The 27,500-nt window shown below is 44.1% G+C and overlaps 1 protein-coding gene across 4 annotated transcripts in view; it reads left to right on the plus strand.

Annotated features, from left to right (window-relative positions):
• The window catches only part of arhgef28a (Rho guanine nucleotide exchange factor (GEF) 28a), a 109,686-nt gene that overhangs the window by 15,041 nt on the left and 67,145 nt on the right, over positions 1-27,500 (plus strand). For all 4 annotated transcript variants that reach the window (XM_036976985.1, XM_036976986.1, XM_036976987.1 and 1 more), the window contains exons 3-7: positions 285-441; positions 834-1,250; positions 25,428-25,611; positions 25,832-26,021; positions 27,226-27,304. In XM_036976985.1, the coding sequence (XP_036832880.1) occupies positions 285-441; positions 834-1,250; positions 25,428-25,611; positions 25,832-26,021; positions 27,226-27,304 (1,027 nt within the window). The remainder of the gene's footprint in view (positions 1-284; positions 442-833; positions 1,251-25,427; positions 25,612-25,831; positions 26,022-27,225; positions 27,305-27,500) is intronic.

Here is a 27,500-nt window from a genome sequence, read left to right on the forward strand (position 1 = left end):
AAAGAACCTTTCAGACACACATTTTCTCAACAAGCAAGAGAAAGTGTTTAATCCTTTTGCTTGAATTCTCCAGCGTTGCATTATTATGGCTGTTCAGCGAGGGGAGGTAGTAGTAAGTAGGTTATGAATGGTGGCCTTGAAGAACAGTCACAGGAATGTGTTGATTGGATGTGTTGAATGTGTTGTCCATCTTCTTCTCCTTTACTTTGTTCTTCTCTCTTGTTAGAAAACCAATGAATGATTTCACACAGTTTAACCCTGTTTCCCTCTCTCTCTCTCTCTAGGGCCAGGTGGAGGTCCGTGCTGTGTTACAGGTTCCAGATCTGGACAGGGAACCAGAACAGACAGAGTTCTATGTGGTTCTAGAAGGTTCCAGACTAGCCCATGTTGCTGTAGTTAAGAGAGCGGAGGATGGAGAGTCTCTTTGCTTCACAGTTCCTGGTGAGTCCCACCATTTATAGTGTCCACTGGTCCCAGATCAGTCTATGTCTCACACAGAGCTACTGACTGAGGTTAGAACAGAACCCTTAGGGTCACTAACTTCCAGTTATCATTAGTTCCTCTTTTGCTCTTATAAGTTCAGGTCAACATAACAGAGATTGCAATAAATCAGTAGATAGCAGCAGTTTGCCTAACCTAATTAAGACCATCCATGTTGCTGTGTCACAAGCTTCAATAGAAATCATGTTTGGGAGCAGAAAACTGTTATTGCTGCACAGTGTCCATATTAGGAGTGTGTCAATGTTAGAAGGACTTGTGTCAGTCTCATCGGGAGTTAGCACTTATTGTCATATTTGATCCTCAGTCATCTGTTCGTCTCCTCTCCTCCACAGGTCACGACCTCCAAGAGACCGCCTCTGTCACAGTGTATCGTCACACAGAGGACGGAGCCAAGCCTTGTGGAGGCGGGGCCTCCCTGAGGTACGTCTGTGATTTGCCACAGGAAGTGGCCGAGTACCTGCTAGCCAACAGCGACTCTTTGAGTCCCCAGAGCCACCTGGAGGTTCTGAGGAGGGTCTCAGCAGCTCCAGGGGAGGGGGACATGGAGGGTGACATGAGCGCCGGTCCAGGAAAGGAGCACTCTCTGGGGCAGACAGAGCAGGAGGAGGAGGGGGTTAGAGGTGGGAGACCCAGACCTGATCCACTGATAGAGTGTCATCTCAGGGAGATGGATGAGAGGATAACCCAGGCCGTGGCTAACCTGAACTACCCTTTGGAGTGGAGCGGCAAGGCCAGCCAACCTAGAGAAGGTAACAAACCATACCACTTGGGCTTTTTACATAGGGCTTTTCCAGTGCTGCTGTAGAATAGCCCTATGACTAGTGTAGTGGGGTACGTGAGTTGTGGTTGGTAGGGAATCTGACCATAAACCGCTTGTTTTGGAGCAGTTTCAGCAAGTGTACTGTACTAGCTTTCCCAGATGATTTCCAATACCTTAGAGCTTGAGACATTCTGTACACATTTCTACTTAGCCTATAGATCTATGTCATATAGATTACAATTAGTAACAGGCAAGGAAGATATGACCCGAGACAGTTATCCATGATCAGAAAGAACAATCATCAATGTGTTATTTTCTACAATTGAAACAACGATTGATGATAGTTACTGTGTAGGCTTACCTAGCCCGTGCCGGATGTTCCGGTTTTCAGGGGAAATGGGAAGTGAGCCTGTGCTTTTTCGTCTTCTCGTCAAGACCAGTTTTCGGGGATCTAGTTTATTTTACGCCTGCTATGTTAGGTTAACAGACACTTTAAAGGAAACCTATTCAGATGATTTACAATACTTTACAGTCATTACATTTCAGGTTTTTTTCTGGGTCAAAAAGGGGCTTAGGTGGTGGGTGGCAGGGGGCATGGCAATGGGTGCTACGAAATGGCCCCCATCTTGGCGGTGTAGAGAAATGTTTGCATTATTAAGCCAATTTCCTATCAAGGCACAAGGTGAGAGGCAGATGCAGACACAGGAGGCAGATGGTTGGAGTCTTACAATGTTTAATAATCCAAAGGGGTAGGCAAGAGAATGGTTGTGGACAGGCAAAACAGTCAAAACCAGATCAGAGTCCAGGAGGTACAGAGTGACAGTCAGGCGCGTGGTCAAGGCAGGCAGAATGGTCAGGCAGGTGGGTACAGAGTCCAGAAACAGGCAAGGGTCAAAACCAGGACTAGAAAAAGGAGAATAGCAAAAAGGAGTACGGGAAAAACACGCTGGTTGACTTGACTAAACATACAAGACGAACTGGCACAGAGAGACAGGAAACACAGGGATAAATACACCGGGGGGGAAAAACGACACCTGGAGGGGGTGGAGTCAATCACAGGAACAGGTGAAATAGATCAGGGCATGACATTTCCTGCAATTCTACAATTCTGAGAGAAAATGTTGGTTTTAAATTTAATTCCTTTCAATTCTATGCATTTCACCATGGCTAATGCGGTGTATTTTTGCTTAAATAACAAAATCAATACTGCTATATTAATTGTTTGGAGAATGTTCAATTCTCCCTGACTGTCTAGATTTTATTTTGGTTATTGTTAGTTGTCAAAGATTATATTATAACAAAAATATGCCAATATCTTTTTTTACATACTTTATATCTGGCTTTAGTCATTTACGTTTATACAAAGTGTTATTCCATCCCAAAATGTATATAATGTATATACATACATATATATAAACTTTACCCGGCCCGCCCAAGGATCTCAATGACAGAAAAATCCCTGCATTTCAGAGAGTGACATGTACTGTATTCTGTCGGTAGCTAATGTGAAGCAATGGAATGTGTAGATATGAGGTAAACCGATGCTGGCACTAAGACCACACTCAACAAGCTGTATAAGGCCATAAGCCAACAAGAAAATACTCATCCAAAAACAGCGCTCCTAGTGGCTGTTGATTTTAATGCAGGAAAACTTAAATCTGTTTGACCTAGTTTCTACCAGCATGTCACCTGCGCAACTAGAGAGAAAATAATTCTCGATCACCTTTACTCCACACACAGAAACACATACAAAGCTCTCCCTTGCCTCCATTTGGCAAATCTAACCATAACTTTATCCTCCTGATTACTGCTTACAAGCAAAAACTAAAACAGGGCGTACCAGTGACTAAGTTACAGGACTGTTTTGCTAGCAAAGACTGGAATATGTTCCGGGATTCATCCGATGGCATTGAGGAGTTTACCACATCAGTCACTGGCTTCATTAGCAAGTGCATCGACAGTGACCATATGTATATATCTCAAACAGAAGCCATGGATCTGCCCTGCCTTTCTAAAGTTTCTGAAAGCCAACTTAATAAACAGATCACTGACCATTTCGAATCCCACCGTACCTTCTCCGCTGTGCAATACGGTTTCCGAGCTGGTCACATGTGCACCTCAGCCACGCTCAAGGTACTAAACAATATCATGACTGCCATCGATAAAAGACAGTACTGTGCAGCCGCCTTCATCGACCTGGCTAAGGCTTTCGACTCTGTCAATCACCGTATTCTTATCGGCAGACTCAATAGCCTTGGTTTCTCAAATGACTGCCTCACCTGGTTCACCAACTACTTCGCAGACAGAGTTCAGTGTGTAAAATCGGAGGGCCTGTTGTCCGGACCTCTGGCAGTCTCTATGGGGGTACCACAGGGATCAATTCTCGGGCCGACTCTTTTCTCTGTATAGATCAACGATGTCGCTCTTGCTGCGGGTGATTCCCTGATCCACCTCTACGCAGACAACACCATTCCGTATACATCTGGCCCTTCTTTGGACACTGTTAACTAACATTCAAACAGGCTTCAATGCACTCCTTCTGATGCCTCCAACTGCTCTTAAACACTAGCAAAACCAAATGCATGCTTTTCAACCGTTTGCTGCCCGCACCCGCCCGCCCGACTAGCATCACTACTTTGGATGGTTCTGACCTAGAATACGTGGACAACTACAAATACCTAGGTGTCTGGCTAGACTGTAAACTCTCCTTCCAGACTCATATCAAACATCTCCAATCCAAAATCAAATCTAGAATTGGCTTTCTATTTCGCAACAAAGCCTCCTTCACTCACGCCGCCAAACTTACCCTAGTAAAACTGACTATGCTTCCGATCCTCGACTTCGGCGATGTCATCTACAAAATAGCTTCCAATACTCTACTCAGCAAATTGCATGCAGTCTATCAATCACAGTGCCATCCGTTTTGTTACCAAAGCACCTTATACCACCCACCACTGCGACCTGTATGCTCTAGTCGGCTGGCCCTAGCTACATATTTGTCGCCAGACCCACTGGCTCCAGGTCATCTATAAGTCTATGCTAGGTAAAGCTCCGCCTTACCTCAGATCACTGGTCACGATAACAACACCCACCCGTAGCATGCGCTCCAGCAGGTATATCTCACTGGTCATCCCCAAAGCCAACACCTCCTTTGGCCGCCTTTCCTTCCAGTTCTCTGCTGCCAGTGACTGGAATGATTGCAAAAATTGCTGAAGCTGGAGACTTACATTTCCCTCACTAACTTTAAACATCAGCAATCCGAGCAGCTAATCGATCGCTGCAGCTGTACGTAGCCCATCTGTAAATAGCCCACCCCACCCACCCAATCTACCTACCTCATCCCCATATTGTTTTTATTTACTTTGCTGCTCTTTTGCACACCAGTATCACTACTTACACACCATCATCTGCTCATCATCATCTGCTCATCTATCATTCCAGTGTTAATCTGCTAAATTGTTATTACTTTGCTACTGTGGCCTATTTATTGCCTTACCTCCTCATGCCATTTGCACACACTGTATAGAGACTTTCTTTTTTTTCTATTGCATTATTGACTGTACGCTTGTTTATTCCATGTGTAACTCTGTGTTGTTGTTTCTGTCGCACTGCTTTGCTTTATCTTGGCTAGGTCGCAGTTGTAAATTAGAACTTGTTCTCAACTAGCTTACCTGGTTAAATAAAGGTGAAATAAATAAAAAATAAAAATAAACATTATTTTGTGGTGCCCCAACTTTCTAGTTAGTTACATTTACTTGATTAACTTAATTAGGTAATATTAATTACAGAGAAATTATTTTATAGAATAGCATGTCATATCACTTACACCGTTATAGAAAAGACACGACAACACTGATCTAAAGGCTAGAGCTGCTGCTTTCAAGGAGCGGGACACTAACCCGGGCACTTCTAAGAAATCCTGCAAATTGTATTTGTCACATGCGCCGAATACAACAGGTGTAGACCTTACAGTGAAATGGTTACTTACAAGCCCTTAACCAACAGTGCAGTTCATGAAATAGAGTATATTTTTTAAATAACACAATAACAATAACGAGGCTATATACAAGGGGAACCGGTACCGAGTCAATGTGCGGGGGTACAGGTTAGTCGCATCTTCCGATACTTCAACCTTGACGTCCACTGCTATGCCGATGACACCCAGATCTACCTCAGCACCAAATCTCTCCTCAACCACCTCTGACCCACATTGAAGCCTGCCTCTGCAATGAAAACATGGATGCAACAAAACGTTGTCAAGCTCAACAGTGATAAAACGGAACTCCTCCTCATAGGCAACATATCCACCCTCACTGTCTCTCCCTCCCCCCAACACACACAACCTTGGTGTCATCCTGCACACCACCCTCTCCTTTGACCACCACATAAGACCGACTGTCAAATCCTCATTCTTCCACCACCGCAACATTGTCGCCCCCCTCCCCTTACCCTACCCCACCCCACCCCTTACCCTAAACCGGCTTCGTATCCAAACCCCGTACATTATACTGATACATCACACCCTTTCCCTTCTTTGAGCCCACCGCTCCCTTTGTTCATGTTTTTTTACTCTTATGTTGTTTTGTTTTCACTCCTGTTTTTTTTGTTTCATTTCTACGTTGTAAAGCGACTTTGGGTCCTTGAAAAGCACAAAATAATTCCCATGTATTATTATTATTATTATTATTACCACTATGGCTAAATTCAAACTATGCCCTCTTGGACACAAAAGTAATTATCAAGTCTATTTCAATGTATCAAGCTAGTGAAAGCATAAGAACATTAGTCTATATCATACTGAGAAGGCAAGGGTGAAGATGGGGATACAGAAAGGTATCCACTCTCTACAGTGTACATACAGACCAAGTTCACCCACAGCTTCTTACATAAGAGTGACGATTGTGTTTGGTAAATCGTGCCGTTGAATGCTTACCCGTCTCTTCGGAAAGGTCACGTATTGTCTGTGTGCCTGAGTGTCAGTCTACATTAGGAGACAGGAATCTCAGTTGGCTCTGTCGCTCTCCTCCCTGTCTTTCTCTCTCTCTCTCTCTGTCTCTCTCTGTCTCTCTCTCTGTTTCTCTCTGTTTCTCTCTGTTTCTCTCTCTCGCTCTCTCTCTCTCTCTCTTTCTCTCTCTCTCTCTCATTCCTCTCACACTCTCTCAGAGCTTCAAGCTCCTCAGTGTCCACAATTACTAAGGAATTATCATGGTCCACACATGATAGAAGGCAAGACAACGTCTCTTCCCACTCAGGACAGTGAATAGAGTCGGCATGGGCCCTCAGATCCTCAAAAAGTTCTACAGCTACACCATTGAGAGCATCTTGACTGGCTGCAACACCGCTTGGTATGGCAACTACAGAGGGTAGTGCGTACTGCTCAGTACATCACTGGGGCTAAGCTCCCTGCCATCCAAGACATCTATACCAGGTGGTGTCAGAGTAAGGCCCTAAAAATGGTCAAAGACTCCAGCCACCCAAGTCATAGAGCGTTCTACCCTTTTTGCATAAACTCATTTGACTCATCACATACGCTGCTGCTACTGTTTATTATCTGTACACATCTACCTCAATTTGACATACAGTACATCTGATGCCTTTTAGAATTGTTTTATAAATTAGTTACTGTACATCATTCACCCCCCAAAATTTGTTGACTGAACTTTGACCTGCATGACCAAAAGTATGTGGACAGCTGTTTGTCGAACATCTCATTCTCTCCACTAGATGTTGGAACATTGCTGCAGGGACTTGCTTCCATTAAGCCACAAGAGCATTAGTGAGGTTGGGCACCACTGATGTTGGGCGATTAGGCTTGGCTCACGGTCGGTGTTCCAAAGGTGTTCGATGGGGTTGAGGTCAGGGCTCTGTCCAGGCCAGTCAAGTTATTCCACATTGATCTCGAAAAACCATTTCTGTATGGACCTCGCTTTGTGCACAGGGGCATTGTCATACCTTAACAGGAAAGGGCCTTCCCCAAACTTTTGCCACAAAGTTGGAAGCACAGAATTGTCTAGAACGTGATTGTATGCTGTACCGTTAAGATTTCCCCTCACTGGAACTAAGGGGTCTAGCCCAAACCATGAAAAACAGCCACCAACCATTATTCCTCCAACACTTTACAGTTGGCAATATGCATTGGGGTAGGTAGCGTTCTTCTGGCATCCGCCAAACCCAGATTTGTCCGTCAGACTGCCAGATGGTGAATCGTAATTCATCACTCCAGAGAACGCAATTCCACTGCTCCAGAGTCTGATGGTGTCGGGCTTTACACCACTCCAGCTGACGCTTGGTATTGCGCATGGTGATCTAAGGCTTGTGTGTGTCTACTCTGCCGTGGAAACCCATTTCATGAAGCTCCTTTTGAACAGTTCTTGTGCCTACAGTTCCTAGTCCAGTAATTGGGTCATGGTTACATGGTACATCGTCAAACATTTGTGGTACAGTAGTGGTAAGTAACCTTGGCAACGAAGAAGACAGATATGGCGAGAAAGTTCAAGTGTAGGACAGCAATTCAGAATGAAGAGATATAAAGCTATTTCCATAGCAACTCTACCCTTCTTTCTTAGTCCTACAGGAAAGAATAGAGGCTTGACTGACTATTCCCTCTCTTTTTAAAACCAAGTCATTCAGTGTGACAAAGTGACTCTCTTTTTAAAACCAAGTCATTCAGTGTGATTAAGTGACTCTCTTTTTAAAACCAAGTCATTCAGTGTGACAAAGGGACTCTCTTTTTAAAACCAAGTCATTCAGAGTGATAAAACCAAGTCATTCAGTGTGACAAAGGGACTCTCTTTTTAAAACCAAGTCATTCAGTGTGACAAAGTGACTCTCTTTTTAAAACCAAGTCATTCAGTGTGACAAAGGGGAATAGGAAGGACGTGTGCTCTGCCCTGCAGGCAGCTTGTCCCTCCAACACACTGGCTTTATTAAAACACACTGAGCAGGTTTAGAGGGTGACCTTGAGCTTGTGTGCGAACATCTCTGCTCGCTTCTGTCAATGGCATTATCAGGGTGGGAACCCTAGCACTGTCACTGTCAATGTCTCAACTCTTCATATGAGGAAGAGTCACTGATGTTGCGTCCCAAATGACACCATATTTCCTATTTAGTACACTAGTTTTGACCAGGACCCATAGAGTTATTGTTAAAAGGAGTGCACTATATAGTATAGTGAACAGGGTTCCATTTGGTACGCAACCTGAATCAAACGGGTGAATTTCCCAAATGCCTCATAGCTAGCGTGGTACTTTATTTTTCTCACGACCCAGCCCTAAGCTAAAAGTCAGTTAGGAATACTCCTCAATGCACAGGAGAAAGTGAAAATGCTTACGAGTTGTTATAATAACTAACACCTGTGTGAAGTACCTGACCTGCCTTGTTGGTATGCATTCTCCATATAAAGTCTAGACTTCACACAGCGTGACACGCAACATGACACCCACCTGGATTGTGTGTTAGCTAGAGTAGGTCTAAATACGGGACCATCTATGTGCTAGGTACAGTATATAGCATTGATATGTGCTAGCTTAGCTGTATACAATATACTGTGTGTGTGCAGTCATAGTGTATTCGCTTACATTCATGTCAGCGTTCACACCTGACCTGGAGCCATAATAAGTGTGTTTAGGTCTAGAGAGCAGATGTGTAGTATGTAATGTATACAGTAAGTTTGGACAGTGAGGATATCGTATGAAGGATAACAGGTGTAGGGATGTATAGCAGAGATGTTAGAGGCTACAATGTTCTTATATGGAGGGCTTGTCACCTCTGTCTTCATCTATTTTAAGGAACACAGCGTTTAGTTTAGTTTATTAGGATCTCCATTAGCAACTGCACATGCAGATGCTACTCTTCCTGGGTTCCACATAAAACGTACAATACATGACAAAGAACAGAACAGTTATAGACGAGAACAACATAAGATATTACATTAAATTCTAAATAAAAACAATAAATAAAATAAGAAGTATATATAGAAATACACCAAGCAACAACAACAATACTCTTTAAACACTATTCATATATACAGCGCATTCCGAAAGTATTCAGACCCCTTGACTTTTTCCACATTTTGTTAAGTTACAGCCTACTTCTAAAATGGATGAAGTATTTTTATTTATTTATAAAAAATACAAAACTGAAATATCACATTTACCTAAGTATTCAGACCCTTTCCTCAGTACTTTGTTGAAGCACCTTTGGCAGCGATTACAGCCTCGAGTCTTCTTGGGTATGACACTACAAGCTTGGCACACCTGTATTTGAGGAGTTTCTCTCATTCTTCAGATCTTCTCAAGCTCTTTCAGGTTGGATGGGGAGCGTCGCTGCACAGCTATTTTGAGGTCTCTCAAGAGATGTTCGATCGGGTTCAGGTCCGGGCTCTGGCTGGGCCACTCAAGGACATTCAGAGACTTGTCCAGAAGCCACTCCTTCAATGTCTTGGCTGTGTGCTTAGGGTCGTTAACCTGTTGTAAGGTGAACCTTCGCACCAGTCTGAAGTCCTGAGCGATCTGGAGTAGGTTGTCATTGATGGCCTCTCTGTACTCTGCACCGTTCATCTTTCCCTTGATCCTAATTAGTCTCCCAGTCCCTGCAGCTGAAAAACATCCCCACAGCATGATGCTGCCACCACCATGCTTCACCGTAGGGATGGTGCCAAATTTTTTCCAGACGTGATGCTTGGCATTCAGGCCAAAGAGTTCAATCTTGGTTTCATCAGATCAGCGAATCTTGTTTCTCATGGTCTGAGAGTCTTTAGGTGCCTTTTAGCAAACTCCAAGCAGGCTATCATGTGCCTTTTACTGAGGAGTGGCTTCCGCCTGGCCACTCTACCATAAAGGCTTGATTGGTGGAGTGCTGCAGAGATGGTTGTCCTTCTGGAATGTTCTCCCACCTCCACAGAGGCACTCTGGAACTCTGTCAGAGTGACCATCGGGTTCTTGGTCACCTCCCTGACCAAGGCCATTCTCCCCCGATTGCTCAGTTTGGCCAGGTGGCCAGCTCTAGGGAGAGACTTTGTGGATCCAAACTTCTTCCATTTAAGAATAATGGAGACCTCTGTGTTCTTGGGGATCTTCAATATTGCAGATATTTGTTGGTTCCCTTCCCCAGATCTGTGCCTCAACACAATCCTGTCTCGGAGCTCTACGGACAATTCCTTCGACCTCATGGCTTGGTTTTTGTTCTGACATGCACTGTCAACTGTGGGACCTCATATAGACAGTTGTGTGCCTTTCCAAATCATATGCAATCAATTGAATTTACCACAGATGGACTCCAATCAAGTTGTAGAAACATCTCAAGGATGATCAAACAGGATGCACCTGAGCTCAATGTCGAGTCTCATAGCGAAGGGTCTGAGTACTTATGTAAATAAGTATTTCAGTTTTTTTATGTGTAATTCATTTGCAACAATTTATAAAAACCTGTTTTCATTTTGTCATTATGGGGTATTGTGTGTAGATTGATGAGGTGGAAAAAGGATTTAATTCATTTTAGAATAAGGCTGTAACGTAACGAAATTAGGAAAAAGTCAAGGGGTCTGAATATTTTCAGAATGCACTACGTATTCATATTCTTAAATACGGTACAGTTAAATTAGATCTTTAGAAAGAGGAAAGGCGCTGTGATACAATGTTTTTTAAAGCTAAAATTGCTTTTCTCCCGAGTAACCACCAGAGTATTCCATAATGACATGGCTCTATATATAACTGAGCGATATATAACTGAGCGAAACATTTGCTTTCAGTTTCTTCTTAACCCTCAACCATGAAAGACTATCATGCATGTCGTTGATGTTAGTTCTGTGGGAGCAGTTGAGAACAAGGCGTGCTGCTTTGTTTTGAGACAGCTGTAGCTTTGCCAGGTCTTTCTTTGCTGCACCTGACAATATTACCCAACAGTAATCAAGATGGGACAAAACCAGAGCCTGATCAACTAGTATGGAGCTTTGTGTCAAAAACATATTTTTATAACAGACATACCATCTTCACAACAACTTTGTCAATATGACTTGACCATGACAATTGATCATCCAATGTTACTCCTATGAGTTCAGCTTCTTCAACTTGATCAGTGTTCACACCCTTTATGCACAACTCCAGTTGAGGTTTAGGTCAAAGAGAATGCTTTGAACCAAATACAATGCATTTTGATTTCACATGTATTCAAGACCAGTTTATTGTTAATTATGGCTGTAGGTGCTGATGTGTAGAGTGTGCAATCATCAGCATACATAGTCATTTAAGCTTGTTGTAAGACAAGTGGCAAATCATTTGAACAAATAGAGAACAGTATATCTGATTTTAGAGAAGCTTCCATTGAATACTCTCTTGAGTTCGATTGGATTAATAACTCTCCAACCATTTTTTATTTATTTAACTAGGGAAGTCAGTTAAAAACAAATTCTTATTTACAATGAAAGCCTACCCCGGATGATGCTGGACCAATTGTGCGCCGCCCACAGCCGGTTGTGATACAGCCTGGAATCGAACCAGGGTCTGTAGTGACGTCACTAGCACTAAGATACAGTGTCTTAGACCGCTGTGCCACTTAGGAGCCCATGTGATGGCAGGTGATGTATAGTCATAAAAAGTCAGTTTTTTCAGTAACAAATTATGATCAATAACATCAAACACTGCACTGAAATCTAACAATACAGCTCCAACTATGATGTTAGTATACATTTCATTTAGCCAATCATTCAGTCATCTGAGTCAGTGCAGATGAAGTTGAGTGGCCTTCCCTATATGCATGCTGAAAGTCAGTAGTTAACTAGCATTGGATTTGTTCAAAAAATTTCCTCCGTCAGTTTACCAAGAACAGGCAGCAAGCAAATTGGTCGGCTGTTAGAGCCAACAATGGGTGCTTCATTATTTTTAGGTAGTGGAATTACTTTAGCTTCCTTCCAAGCCTGTGGACACACTCCTTTAGGCATTGGTTAAAAACATAGCAAATAGGGATGGCAATACAGTCTGCTACCATTCTCAATAGTTTCCCATCTAGGTTGTCTATACCTGGTGGCATATCATTATTGATGGATAACAATTGTTTTCCCACCTCTTCCACACAAACTTGACCAAATTCAAAACAGCAATCCTTCCCTTTCATTATTAGACCTTCAATACACAAATATGATGGTTGACTGTTTAATATTGTCATTTCACTCCTGAGTTTGTCCACTTTACCAGTGAAATAGTCATTGAAATGATTGGCTATATCAAAAGGTTTTGTTATAAATGACCCATCAACTTCAATGAATGATGGAGATGAATTGGGGTTTATTATGTATATATACAGTGTTGTAACGATGATGTGCAAATGATTAAAGTACAAAGTACAAAAATAAACATAAATATGGGTTATATTTACAATGGTGTTTGTTCTTCGCTGGTTGCGCTTTTCTTGTGGCAACAGGTTGTGTCATGTACTGTCATGTTGTCTTGTCTCTGTCCTTTCCCTTCACCCTGTCTCCCTCTGCTGGTCGTGTTAGGTTACCTTTTCTCCCCCGCTTTCCCCCAGCTGTCCCTTGTCTCCTCTAACTACCCATTCACCCCGTTCCCCACCTGTTCCCTTTTTTCCCTCTGATTAGGTCCCAATATCTCTCTCTGTTTCTGCTCCTGTCCTTGTCGGATTCTTGTTTGTTTGTGTCATTCATGCCTGAACCAGACTGTCGTCATGTTTGCTGTAACCTTGTCCTGTCCTGTCGGAATCTGCCGGTCCATCTGAGCCTACCTATGTTTGGTAATTAAAGAAGCTCTGTTTAAGTTGATTCGCTTTTGGGTCCTCATTCACGCACCGTAACAGAAGAATCCGACCAAGAATGGACCCAGCGACTTCGGATCCTCTCCACTCAGCCGTCGAGATCCAGGGAGCGATGCTAGGCAGACACAAGCAGGAATTGTCTGCTGCTCGACATGCCGTTGAGACCCTGGCCACCCAAGTCTCCAACCTCACAGAACAGGTTCACCATCTCCGCCTCGATCCACCGGCCACTTCCAGGGCTTTCGAATCTCCGGAGCCCAGAATCAATAACCCGCCGTGTTACTCTGGGGAGCCCACTGAATGCCGCTCGTTCCTCACCCAGTGTGATATTGTGTTTTCTCTCCAGCCCAACACTTACTCCAGGAGCACTGCTCGTGTCGCCTACGTCATATCTCTCCTTATTGGACGGGCTCGTGAGTGGGGCACGGCAATCTGGGAGGCAAGGGCTGAGTGTACTAACCAGTATCAAGACTTTAAGGAGGAGATGATACGGGTTTTTGATCGATCTGTTTTTGGGGAGGAGGCTTCCAGGGCCCTGTCTTCCCTATGTCAAGGCAATCGATCCATAACAGACTACTCTATTGAGTTTCGCACTCTTGCTGTCTCCAGTGGCTGGAACGAGCCGGCCTTGCTCGCTCGTCTTCTGGAGGGTTTCCGCGCAGAGGTAAAGGATGAGATTCTCTCCCGGGAGGTTCCTTCCAGCGTGGATTCCTTGATTGAACTCGCTATTCGCATTGAGCGACGGGTTGATCTTCGTCACCGAGCTCGTGGAAAGGAGCTCGCGCTCTCCGTCGCCTCCCTCTCCGCATCACTACCATCTTCCTCTGCCGGCTCGGGTGCTGAGCCCATGCAGCTGGGAGGTATCCGCATCTCGACTGAGGAGAGGGAACGGAGAATCACCAACCGCCTCTGTCTCTATTGCGGTTCCGCTGGTCATTTTGTCACTTCATGTCCAGTAAAAGGCCAGAGCTCGTCAGTAAGCGGAGGGCTACTGGTGAGCGCTACTACTCCTGTCTCTCCTTCAAGATCCTGCACTACCTTGTCGGTCCATCTACGCTGGACCGGTTCGTCAGCTTCCTGCAGTGCCTTAATAGACTCTGGGGCGGAGGGCTGTTTTATGGACGAGACCTGGGCTCGGGAACATGACATTCCTCTCAGACAGTTAAAGGAGCCCACGGCCTTGTTCGCCCTGGATGGTAGTCCTCTCCCCAGGATTCAGCGTGAGACGCTACCTTTAACCCTCACTGTTTCTGGTAATCATAGTGAAACCATTTCTTTTTTAATTTTTCGTTCACCTTTTACACCTGTTGTTTTGGGCCATCCCTGGCTAGTTTGTCATAATCCTTCCATTAATTGGTCTAGTAATTCTATCCTCTCCTGGAACGTCTCTTGTCATGTGAAATGTTTAATGCCTGCTATCCCTCCTGTTTCCTCTGTCTCTTCTTCACAGGAGGAGCCTGGTGATTTGACAGGGGTGCCGGAGGAATATCACGATCTGCGCACGGTGTTCAGTCGGTCCAGGGCCACCTCTCTTCCTCCACACCGGTCGTATGATTGTAGTATTGATCTCCTTCCGGGAACCACCCCCCCCCCCGGGGTAGACTATACTCTCTGTCGGCTCCCGAACGTAAGGCTCTCGAAGATTATTTGTCTGTAGCTCTTGACGCCGGTACCATAGTCCCCTCCTCCTCTCCCGCCGGAGCGGGGTTTTTTTTTGTCAAGAAGAAGGACGGGTCTCTGCGCCCCTGCATAGATTATCGAGGGCTGAATGACATAACAGTGAAGAATCGTTATCCGCTTCCTCTTATGTCTTCAGCCTTCGAGATCCTGCAGGGAGCCAGGTTTTTCACTAAGTTGGACCTTCGTAACGCTTACCATCTCGTGCGCATCAGGGAGGGGGACGAGTGGAAGACGGCGTTTAACACTCCGTTAGGGCACTTTGAATACCGGGTTCTTCCTTTCGGCCTCGCTAACGCTCCAGCTGTCTTTCAGGCATTAGTCAATGATGTCCTGAGAGACATGCTGAACATCTTTGTTTTCGTTTACCTTGACGATATCCTGATTTTTTCACCGTCACTCCAGATTCATGTTCAGCACGTTCGACGTGTCCTCCAACGCCTTTTAGAGAATTGTCTTTTTGTGAAGGCTGAGAAGTGCACTTTTCATGCCTCCTCCGTCACATTTCTCGGTTCTGTTATTTCCGCTGAAGGCATTAAGATGGATCCCGCTAAGGTCCAAGCTGTCATTGATTGGCCCGTCCCTAAGTCACGCGTCGAGCTGCAGCGCTTTCTCGGCTTCGCGAACTTCTATCGTCGTTTCATCCGTAATTTCGGTCAGGTGGCAGCTCCTCTCACAGCCCTTACTTCTGTCAAGACGTGCTTTAAGTGGTCCGTTTCCGCCCAGGGAGCTTTTGATCTCCTCAAGAATCGTTTTACATCCGCTCCTATCCTTGTTACACCTGACGTCTCTAGACAGTTCGTTGTCGAGGTTGACGCGTCAGAGGTGGGAGTGGGAGCCATCCTTTCTCAGCGCTCCCTCTCTGACGACAAGGTCCACCCATGCGCGTATTTTTCTCATCGCCTGTCGCCGTCGGAACGTAACTATGATGTGGGTAACCGCGAACTGCTCGCCATCCGGTTAGCCCTAGGCGAATGGCGACAGTGGTTGGAGGGGGCGACCGTTCCTTTTGTCGTTTGGACTGACCATAGGAACCTTGAGCACATCCGTTCTGCCAAACGACTTAATGCGCGTCAGGCGCGTTGGGCGCTGTTTTTCGCTCGTTTCGAGTTCGTGATTTCTTATCGTCCGGGCTCTAAGAACACCAAGCCTGATGCTTTGTCTCGTCTCTTCAGTTCTTCAGTAGCCTCCACTGACCCCGAGGGGATTCTCCCTGAGGGGCGTGTTGTCGGGTTGACTGTCTGGGGAATTGAGAGGCAGGTAAAGCAAGCACTCACTCAAACTCCGTCGCCGCGCGCTTGTCCTAGGAACCTTCTTTTCGTTCCCGTTCCTACTCGTCTGGCCGTTCTTCAGTGGGCTCACTCTGCCAAGTTAGCCGGCCACCCTGGCGTTCGGGGTACGCTTGCTTCCATTCGCCAGCGTTTCTGGTGGCCCACCCGGGAGCATGACACGCGTCGTTTCGTGGCTGCTTGTTCGGTCTGCGCGCAGACTAAGTCCGGTAACTCTCCTCCTGCCGGCCGTCTCAGGCCGCTTCCTATTCCCTCTCGACCGTGGTCTCACATCGCCTTAGATTTTGTCACCGGACTGCCTTCGTCAGCGGGGAAGACTGTTATTCTTACGGTTGTCGATAGGTTCTCTAAGGCGGCTCATTTCATTCCCCTTGCTAAGCTTCCTTCTGCTAAAGAGACGGCACAAATCATCATCGAGAATGTTTTCAGAATTCATGGCCTTCCGTCAGACGTCGTTTCGGACAGAGGTCCGCAATTCACGTCTCAATTTTGGAGGGAGTTTTGCCGTTTGATTGGGGCTTCCGTCAGTCTCTCTTCCGGCTTTCACCCCCAGTCTAACGGTCAAGCAGAACGGGCCAATCAGACTATTGGTCGCATCTTACGCAGTCTTTCTTTTCGCAACCCTGCGTCTTGGTCAGAACAGCTCCCCTGGGCAGAATACGCCCACAACTCGCTTCCTTCGTCTGCGACCGGGCTATCTCCTTTTCAGAGTAGCCTCGGGTACCAGCCTCCGTTGTTCTCATCTCAGTTCGCCGAGTCCAGCGTCCCCTCCGCTCAGGCTTTTGTCCAACGTTGCGAGCGCACCTGGAAGAGGGTCAGGTCTGCACTTTGCCGTTATAGGGCGCAGACTGTGAGAGCTGCTAATAAGCGTAGAACTAAGAGCCCTAGATATTGTCGCGGTCAGAGAGTTTGGCTCTCCACTCAGAACCTTCCCCTTAAGACGGCTTCTCGCAAGTTGACCCCGCGGTTCATTGGTCCATTCCGTATCTCTCAGGTCATTAATCCTGTCGCAGTGCGACTTCTTCTTCCGCGATATCTTCGTCGCGTCCACCCTGTCTTCCATGTCTCCTGTGTTAAGCCCGTTCTTCGCGCCCCCGCTCGTCTTCCCCCCCCCCCCCCCATCCTTGTCGAGGGCGCACCTATCTACAGGGTCCGTAAAATCTTGGACATGCGTCCTCGGGGCCGTGGTCATCAGTACCTAGTTGACTGGGAGGGGTACGGTCCTGAGGAGAGGAGTTGGGTTCCCTCTCGGGACGTGCTGGACCGTGCGCTGATTGATGATTTCCTCCGTTGCCGCCAGGTTTCCTCCTCGAGTGCGCCAGGAGGCGCTCGGTGAGTGGGGGGGTACTGTCATGTACTGTCATGTTGTCTTGTCTCTGTCCTTTCCCTTCACCCTGTCTCCCTCTGCTGGTCGTGTTAGGTTACCTTTTCTCCCCCGCTTTCCCCCAGCTGTCCCTTGTCTCCTCTAACTACCCATTCACCCCGTTCCCCACCTGTTCCCTTTTTTCCCTCTGATTAGGTCCCAATATCTCTCTCTGTTTCTGCTCCTGTCCTTGTCGGATTCTTGTTTGTTTGTGTCATTCATGCCTGAACCAGACTGTCGTCATGTTTGCTGTAACCTTGTCCTGTCCTGTCGGAATCTGCCGGTCCATCTGAGCCTACCTATGTTTGGTAATTAAAGAAGCTCTGTTTAAGTTGATTCGCTTTTGGGTCCTCATTCACGCACCGTAACAGGTTGTTTATCAAAATCGGTTTATCAAAATCGGGTTTGTTTTTGAATTCTTTGTGGATCTGTGTAGTCTCAGGGAAATATGTGTATCTGATATGGTCATACATTTGGCAGGAGGTTAGGAAGTGCAGCTCAGTTTCCACCTCATTTTATGGGCAGTGTGCACATAGCCTGTCTTCTCTTGAAAGCCAGGTCTGCCTACGGCGGGCTTTCTCAATAGCAAGGCTATGCTCACTGAGTATGTACATAGTCAAAGCTTTCCTTAAGTTTGGGTCAGTCACAGTGGGCAGGTATTCTGCCACTGGGTACTCTCTGTTTAGGGCCAGATAGCATTCTAGTTTGCTCTGTTTTTTTGTTAATTCTTTACAATATGTCAAGTAATTATCTTTTTGTTTTCTCATGATTTGGTTGGACCTAATTGTGTTGCTGTCCTGAGGCTCTGTGGGGTATGTTTGTGTTTGTGAACAGAGCCCCAGGACCAGCTTGCTTAGGGGACTCTTCTCCAGGTTCATCTCTCTGTAGGTGATGGCTTTGTTATGGAAGGTTTGGGAATCACTTCCTTTTAGGTGGTTGTAGAATTTAACGTCTCTTTTCTGGATTTTGATAATTAGCGGGTATCGGCCTAATTCTGCTCTGCATGCATTATTTGTTGTTTTACATTGTACACTGAGGATATTTTAGCAGAATTCTGCATGCAGTCTCAATTTGGTGTTTGTCCCATTTTGTGAATTCTTGGTTGGTGAGCGGACCCCAGACCTCACAACCATAAAGGGCAATGTGTTCTATAACTGATTAAATTATTTTTAGACAGATCCTAATTGGTATGTCGAATTTATGTTCCTTTTTATGGCTAGAATGCCCTTCTTGCCTTGTCTCTCAGATCGTTCACAGCTTTGTGGAAGTTACCTGTGGCGCTGATGTTTAGGTCAAGGTATGTATAGTTTTTTAGTGTGCTCTAAGGCAACAGTGTCTAGACGGAATTTGTATTTGTGGTCCTGGCGACTGGAAATTTTTTGGAACACCATTATTTTGGTCTTACTGAGATTTACTGTCAGGGCCCAGGTCTGGCAGAATCTGTGCAGAAGATCTAGGTGCTGCTGTAGGCCCTCCTTGGTTGATGACAGAAGCACCAGATCATCAGCAAACAGTAGACGTTTGACTTCAGATTCTAGTAGGGTGAGGCCAGGTGCTGCAGACTTTTCTAGTGCCCTCTCCAATTCTTTGATATACAGTGCCTTTGCCTAAGTATTCGGCCCCCTTAAACTTTGCGACCTTTTGCCACATTTCAGGCTTCAAACATAAAGATATAAAACTGTATTTTTTTGTGAAGAATCAACGACAAGTGAGACACAATCATGAAGTTGAACGACATTTATTGGATATTTCAAACTTTTTTAAGAAATCAAAAACTGAAAAATTGGGCGTGCAAAATTATTCAGCCCCTTTACTTTCAGTGCAGCAAACTCTCTCCAGAAGTTCAGTGAGGATCTCTGAATGATCCAATGTTGACCTAAATGACTAATGATGATAAATACAATCCACCTGTGTGTAATCAAGTCTCTGTATAAATGCACCTGCACTGTGATAGTCTCAGAGGTCCGTTAATAGCGCAGAGAGCATCATGAAGAACAAGGAACACACCAGGCAGGTCCGAGATACTGTTGTGAAGAAGTTTAAAGCCGGATTTGGATACAAAAAGATTTCCCAAGCTTTAAACATCCCAAGGAGCACTGTGCAAGCGATAATATTGAAATGGAAGGAGTATCAGACCACTGCAAATCTACCAAGACCTGGCCGTCCCTCTAAACTTTCAGCTCATACAAGGAGAAGACTGATCAGAGATGCAGCCAAGAGGCCCATGATCACTCTGGATGAACTGCAGAGATCTACAGCTGAGGTGGGAGACTCTGTCCATAGGACAACAATCAGTCGTATATTGCACAAATCTGGCCTTTATGGAAGAGTGGCAAGAAGAAAGCCATTTCTTAAAGATATCCATAAAAAGTGTTGTTTAAAGTTTGCCACAAGCCACCTGGGAGACACACCAAACATGTGGAAGAAGGTGCTCTGGTCAGATGAAACCAAAATTGAAATTTTTGGCAACAATGCAAGACGTTATGTTTGGCGTAAAAGCAACACAGCTCATCACCCTGAACACACCATCCCCACTGTCAAACATGGTGGTGGCAGCATCATGGTTTGGGCCTGCTTTTCTTCAGTAGGGACAGGGAAGATGGTTAAAATTGATGGGAAGATGGATGGAGCCAAATACAGGACCATTCTGGAAGAATCTGATGGAGTCTGCAAAAGACCTGAGACTGGGACGGAGATTTGTCTTCCAACAAGACAATGATCCAAAACATAAAGCAAAATCTACAATGGAATGGTTCAAAAATAAACATATCTAGGTGTTAGAATGGCCAAGTCAAAGTCCAGACCTGAATCCAATCGAGAATCTGTGGAATGAACTGAAAACTGCTGTTCACAAATGCTCTCCATCCAACCTCACTAAGCTCGAGCTGTTTTGCAAGGAGGAATGGGAAAAAAATTCAGTCTCTCGATGTGCAAAACTGATAGAGACATACCCCAAGCGGCTGTAATCGCAGCAAAATGTGGCGCTACAAAGTATTAACTTAAGGGGGCTGAATAATTTTGCACGCCCAATTTTTCAGTTTTTGATTTGTTAAAAAAGTTTGAAATATCCAATAAATGTTGTTCCACTTCATGATTGTGTCCCACTTGTTGTTGATTCTTCACAAAAAACACAGTTTTATATCTTTATGTTTGAAGCCTGAAATGTGGCAAAAGGTCGCAAAGTTCAAGGGGGCCGAATACTTTCGCAAGGCACTGTATATATGCTGAAGAGGGTCGGGCTTAAGCTGCATCCCTTTATCACCCCACGGCCCTGTGGGAAGAAATGTGTGTGTTTTTTGCCTATTTTAACCACACACTTGTTGTTTGTGTACATGGATTTTATAATGTCTTATGTTTTTCCCCCAACATCACTTTCCATCAATTTGTATAGCAGACCCTCATGCCAAATCGAAGGCTTTTTTAAAATTAACAAAGCATGAGAAGACTTTGCCTTTGTTTTGGTTTGTTTGTTTATCAATTAGGGTGTGCAGGGTGAATATGTGGTCTTTCATATGAGAATTTGGTAAAAAGCCAATTTGACATTTGCTCAGTACATCGTTTTCACTGAGTAAATGTACGAGTTTGCTGTTAATGATAATGCAAAGGATTTTTCCCAAGGTTCCAGTTGACGCATATCCCACAGTAGTTATTGGGGTCAAATATGTCTCCACTTTTGTGGATTGGGATGGTCAGTCCTTGGTTCCAAATCTTGGGGAAGAAGCCAGAGCTAAGGATGATGTTAAAGAGTTTTAGTATAACCAATTGGAATTTGTTGTCTGTATATTTCATCATTTCATTGAGGATACCATCAACACCACAGGCCTTTTTGGGTTGGAGGGTTGTATTTTGTCCTCTAGTTCATTCAAGGTAATTGGAGAATCCAGTGGGTTTTGGTAGTCTTTAATAGTTGATTCTAAGATTTGTATCATGTATATGTTTTTGCTGTTTGTTCTTTGTTACAGAGCCAAAACGATTGGAGAAGTGGTTTACGCATACATCTCCATTTTGGATAGATACAGTGGCTTGCGAAAGTATTCACCCCCTTTGGCATTTTTCCTATTTTGTTGCCTAACAACCTGGAATTAAAATGTATATTTTGGGCATTTGTAGCATTTGATTTACACAACATGCCTACCACTTTGAAGATACAAAATATTTTTTATTGTGAAACAGAAAAAACCCACAAAAAACTTGAGTGTTCATAACTATTCACCCCTGCGGCCGGTCACGGCCGGTTACGACAGAGCCTGGGCGTGAACCCAGGGCTCTGATGGCACAGCTGGCGCTGCAGTACAGCGCCCTTAACCACTGCGCCACCCGGGAGGCCCCCACAATGGCTTTTTTCTGTCCTCTCTTCCATAAAGCCCAGCTCTGTGGAGTGTACGGCTTTGGACAGATACTCCAATCTTCGCTGTGGAGCTTTGCAGCTCCTTCAGGGTTGTCTTTGGTCTCTTTGTTGCCTCTCTGATTAATGCCCTCCTTGCCTGGTCCATGAGTTTTGGTGGGCAGCCCTCTTTTGGCAAGTTTGTTGTGGTGCAATATTCTTTCCGTTTTGTAATAATGGATTTAATGGTGCTCCGTGGGATGTTCTGTACTTCTCCACAACTTTGTCCCTGACCTGTTTGGAGAGCTCCTTTGTCTTCACGGTGTCGTGTCTTTACTATCATTAACTGAAGACTGATAGTTTTTATCAAAGATTCTCTGTAATTAGTTATTACACGATTAGACTGATTAATCATGTAACCGTAATTACTAGGAAGTCGGGGCACTAAGGAAAAATATTCAGATTACAAAGTTATCATTTCCTAAAATAACTTTTCAGATATTTTATCTGATCAATTAGTCTTCAAATTAATTAATTATTTACTTTACCTCACGTTAGTCTCATTCCAAACGTCGTAAATTGTTGGTTATCTGCACGAACCCAGTCTTCACTATGAGTCATCCATACATCAATTGTCTTAAATCATTTATTTATTACTAACTAAGTAATTCACAGAAATGCATAAACAAACAAAAAATACAAGGTAAATGTGGTTACATGAAATGATAGGAGAATGTGCCCTAGTGGGCTAAACCGGCATGGCGGCTTGTTAGACAAAAGGGGAAGTGGGGGTCGACTTGGAAGTCACTACAGAGTGATAATTATAACAATTGGAATGCTAATCCTTTACACATGAATGCTCACTCATTCGGGAACAATTGCAATCAATATATATATTTACGCTCAGTGTGTCGTCTTGATCGCTGGTGAAAAGTTTGTTTCTTTTGTAGAATTGTCCGTCTCTCCCTCTCACTCTCGGTTGTGGTTAGAGGGGATTGTTCAGAGTGGATGTTATAGAATGGATGTTTCGGCGGTTGTCGTTCTTCGCGTTCAATGATACTGAATTCCTAGCTGCAGACTAGTAATTAATATCAAAGACTTGTTCTTATTCTGTCGGTATCGATAGTCTAGGAGTTTAACCACGTGATATGGTTAAAAGATTCAGCAATGGTCTACAACCTTTGTCCTCCTAATGGAGTAAAACATGGTCCGCAACCTTTAGCCATCTCGTAATTGAGGTAAGCTCGGTCTGCTGATCGAAAACCCGAGTGGGGGTTTTATTCGGAAGGGCCGAAAAGGCTGTCCCAGGATGTCTGACCCTAACTGGGCTCAGGGGCGGTCCTCTGATTTAGTTCAAATCAAAAGGGAATTGTATTTTTCTTCATTAACCAGTTGCACTTAGCCATCCTGGATCCGGGATCGTGAATACAGACTCAAGCTCATTACCATAATGCAACGTTAACTATTCATGAAAATCGCAAATGAAATGAAATAAATATGCTAGCTCTCAAGCTTAGCCTTTTGTTAACAACACTGTCATCTCAGATTTTCAAAATATGCTTCTCAACCATAGGAAAACAATCATTTGTGTAACAGTAGCTAGCTAGCGTAGCATTTAGCGTTAGCATTAGCATTAGCATTCAGCAGGCAACATTTTCGCAAAAAACAGAAAAGCATTCAAATAAAATAATTTACCTTTGAAGAACTTCAGATGTTTTCAATGAGGAGACTCTGTTAGATAGCAAATGTTCAGTTTTTCCTGAAAGATTATTTGTTTAGGAGAAATCGCTCCGTTTGGTGCGTCACGTTTGGCTACCAAAAAAACCCGAAAATCCAGTCATCAAAACGCAGAACTTTTTTCCAAATTAACTCCATAATATCGACTGAAACATGGCAAACGTTGTTTAGAACCAATCCTCAAGGTGTTTTTCACATATCTCTTCGAAGATATATCGTTCGTGGAAGTGTGCTTTCTGTCCTGAATCCCAGGAGAAAATGACCGCAACTGAAGATTACGCACCAATTTAGACAAATGACACCGGGCGGACCCCTGGAAAATGTAGTCTCTTATGGCCAATCTTCCAATGATATGCCTACAAATACGTCACAATGCTGCAGACATCTTGAAGAAACGACAGAAAGCGCAGGTGCATTCACAGCCATATAAGGAGACATTGGAAAACAGAGCTTCAGAAATTCTGCTCATTTCCTGTTTGAAGTTTCATCTTGGTTTCGCCTGTAGCATGAGTTCTGTGGCACTCACAGATAATATCTTTGCAGTTTTGGAAACGTTAGACTGTTTTCTTTCCAAAGCTGTCAATTATATGCATAGTCGAGCATCTTTTCGTGACAAAATATTGCGCTTAAAACGGGCACGTTTTTAGTATCCAATAATGAAATAGCGCCCCCATAGACTCAACAGGTTTTAAACAGTCCAAAATCATATTACACAATTATACAAACAGTATCATACTCACCCATTCATCTTATACAACAATTAGATGTAAACCTCATATCTGAGCCTATTATATAAACAGCGTTATGGTAATGTGGCCACACAGACCAGTTCGTTTGGATTCTTCACCGAAGAATTGGATTCTTTTATACTTTCTCCGGAACATGAAATTTGTTCGTACCTCAAGTTCTGTGAGGTGGAAGGATTTATTTTGTTCTCGATGAAAATCTACTCTCTCTATACTGTGTGTCCATGAGGAGATTCTCAGGAATTTTCGGCGTCTCTCTGACCACAGCAACCTAGTTGAAGGAGGTAAGGGGGAGGCAGGGAGAGGGGGATTGGCTTGCTATACCCAAAGAGGCCAACGTCATGACAATGGTGTTGCTTGCTTGGTGGTGCCCCTTGCTTAGTGGTGTTGCAGACTCAGAGGCCATTCATAACAGGTGTATATGTACCGAGATCATGTGACAGATCATGTGACACTTAGATTGCACACAGGTGGACTTTATTTAACTAATTATGTGACTTCTGAAGGTAATTGTTTGCACCAGATCTTATTTAGGGGCTTCATAGCGAAGGGGGTGAATACATATGCACGCACCACTTTTCTGTTTTGAATTTTGATTTTTGTTTTGAAACAAGTTCTTTTTTTCATTTCACTTCACCAATTTGGACTATTTTGGGTATGTCCAATACATGGAATCCAACAAAATAGGAAGAAAGCTAAGGGGGATGAATACTTTTGCAAAGCACTGTAATTCTTCCTGTTGTTGTTTGTTTAGTGTTTTGCAATTTTCCCTTAAATGGTTAGAGTCTATGGATTCTTCAATTACATTGAGCTGATTTCTGACATGCTGTTCCTTCTTTTTCCGTAGTGTATTTCTGTATTGTTTTAGTGATCCACCATAGTGAAGCTGTAGACTCAGGTTTTCTGGGTCTCTATGTTTTTGATTGGACAGGTTTCTCTCTTTCTTTCTGCAGAGCTCCAGTCCAGGGAGGCTCTCCTGCACCTCTCAGTGCATCTGGGTTTGCTCCATCTCTCCCGCTTTCTGATTGGCCAGCCTAAGGGTCAGAGGGCACTGACCATCTCTCTCTCTCTCTTTCTCTCTCTCTCTCTCTCTCTCTCTCTCTCTCTCTCTTTCTCTCTCTCTCTCTCTCTCTTTCTCTCTCTCTCTCTCTCTCTCTCTCTCTCTCTCTTTCTCTCTCTCTCTCTCTCTCTCTTTCTCTCTCTCTCTCTCTCTCTCTCTCTCTCTCTCTCTCTCTCTCTCTCTCTCTCTCTCTCTCTTTTTCTGCAGAGCTCCTGCCCAGGGAGGCTCTCCTCCACCTTTCAGTGCGTCTGGGTTTGCTCCATCTCTCCCGCTTTCTAATTGGCCAGCCTATGGGTCAGAGGGCACTGACCATGCCCAATGAGGAGGGGGAAACACCCCTCCAGCTGGCTCAGAGGAGAGGAGACCACTCCCTCTTTATGGCACTCGCTACGTGAGTCTCCACCTCTTTTCATCACAAAGAGTATATCAACATCATGTTTATATATTTATTTGTTGACTTTATTTAACCAGGTAACTCATTGAGAACACAGTCTATTTTCCAATAACGACCCAAGAGCAATCATTTGTGTGAGTGATGATTGTTATAAGACTGAAAATGGCCAACCCAATCAGATAACTAACACATACCTTCCCACTTCATTTCCATACAGTTCACCTTTCCCTCAGAGGTCTCCCCTTGTCGGGGTGTGGTGTGTATGGGCAGATAGCACCCGTGTACTGAGGTTCTGTCCTGGATCTGACTGCCTCTCCCTCACCTTCCTGGGGGGCCCTGAGAGCAGTGTTCTGGGCAACATCCTGGTCCTCAGAGAGAAACTGATGGACCACAACATCCTCAGACAGGTAAGATCAGGGCCTGTATTCAGAGAGTAGTAGTGCTGATCTAGGATACATTTAGTCTTTAAGATCATAATAAATAAGATTACATGGACAGGTGCGGCCCTGATCCTAAATCTGCACTCCTACTCTATGCTTTGTGGATCGTGACCCAGGATTCAAAGCAGTGTTCAGTTTTTAGCTCACAGTCTTTTTCTGTTCAGGTGAGTTCAGTGGATTACAGAGGAAAACATTGTGTTTAAGGAAAAACTAAAGCTGACTTAATTCTCTACTGTAGTACAATGTAATACAACTGTCAGTGTTTGATCTGGCTAATACTTTTTCTAACTAATGTTCACATAGTTTGGATAGTTCTTGTTTATACCGGTGGATCTTACTTAGGCAGTAAAACTGGTATAATTATAGGTTGTAATGTGGATGTTACACACACTGAGTCATAAACATGATCAAAGAAACCTGCTCTGTTTCATGAACTAACTGTTGAACGTGGGGGAGGCTGTTGGGGGGAATATGTCTCATGATAATGGCTGGAACGGAGCTAAAAGAAATGGCATCAAACCCGTTTGATGTATTTGATACCATTCCACTGATTCTGCTCCAGACGTTACCACGAGCCGTCCTCCCCAATTAAGGTGCCACCAACCCCCTGTGGTTGAATGACAGACATTAATATGGCCGTTGAACGATTAGGCTGCATAATGTTGTTGTAGCAACCTACTGATGTGTTTTATTGTAATGTTTACAACTATGAACGTTTATGGATGAACTGAGTAGCTGCTAAAATACGTAAAGTACCAGTCAAAAGTTTAGACACACCTACTCATTCCAGGGTTTTTCTTTATTTTTTACTGTAGTTTTTTACTCTACGTAGTAGAATAATAGTGAAGACATCAAAACTATGAAATAGCACATATGGATTCATGTAGTAACCAAAAAATGTTAAACAAATCAAAATATATTTTATATTTGAGATTCTTCAAAGTAGCCACCCTTTGCCTTGATGACAGCTTTGCACACTCACAGGTCTAAAGGAAGTGGAAATGTAATTCATTCATTGACTATGTTTTACTGTAAACAAACCTTTATAATACACATTTATATAATACTTTGACATTTAAGTTCATAGATTATGTTACCTACAGTATTAGTTTATTATTATTATTATTATTATTAAGAGCATGTTGTCACGGAGCTCCTGTATTTGTCACAGATCTCAGCACTGAGAGGTGATGTTCAGATGGAGGACAGTTACGGATTGGACGTCCATAGAAGTGATGCCAGTGACGGAGGTGAGTGTGAAACACCAAACTCAGGATTGTGACTTTAATCTGGTGATAATAGCCTGTTCCTAAATCTGTTTGTGCTTTTGCCTATTGTCATTCATTACCTGTTGTCATTGTCAAGCGACACATTGGCATGACAATTCCATAAGGAGTTTGCAAGAGAGCAGAAACAGACTGCCACCCTGGCCGTGGGGATGAGCTG

Source organism: Oncorhynchus mykiss, chromosome 5 (genome assembly GCF_013265735.2).
Source record: "Oncorhynchus mykiss isolate Arlee chromosome 5, USDA_OmykA_1.1, whole genome shotgun sequence".
NCBI lineage: Eukaryota > Metazoa > Chordata > Actinopteri > Salmoniformes > Salmonidae > Oncorhynchus > Oncorhynchus mykiss.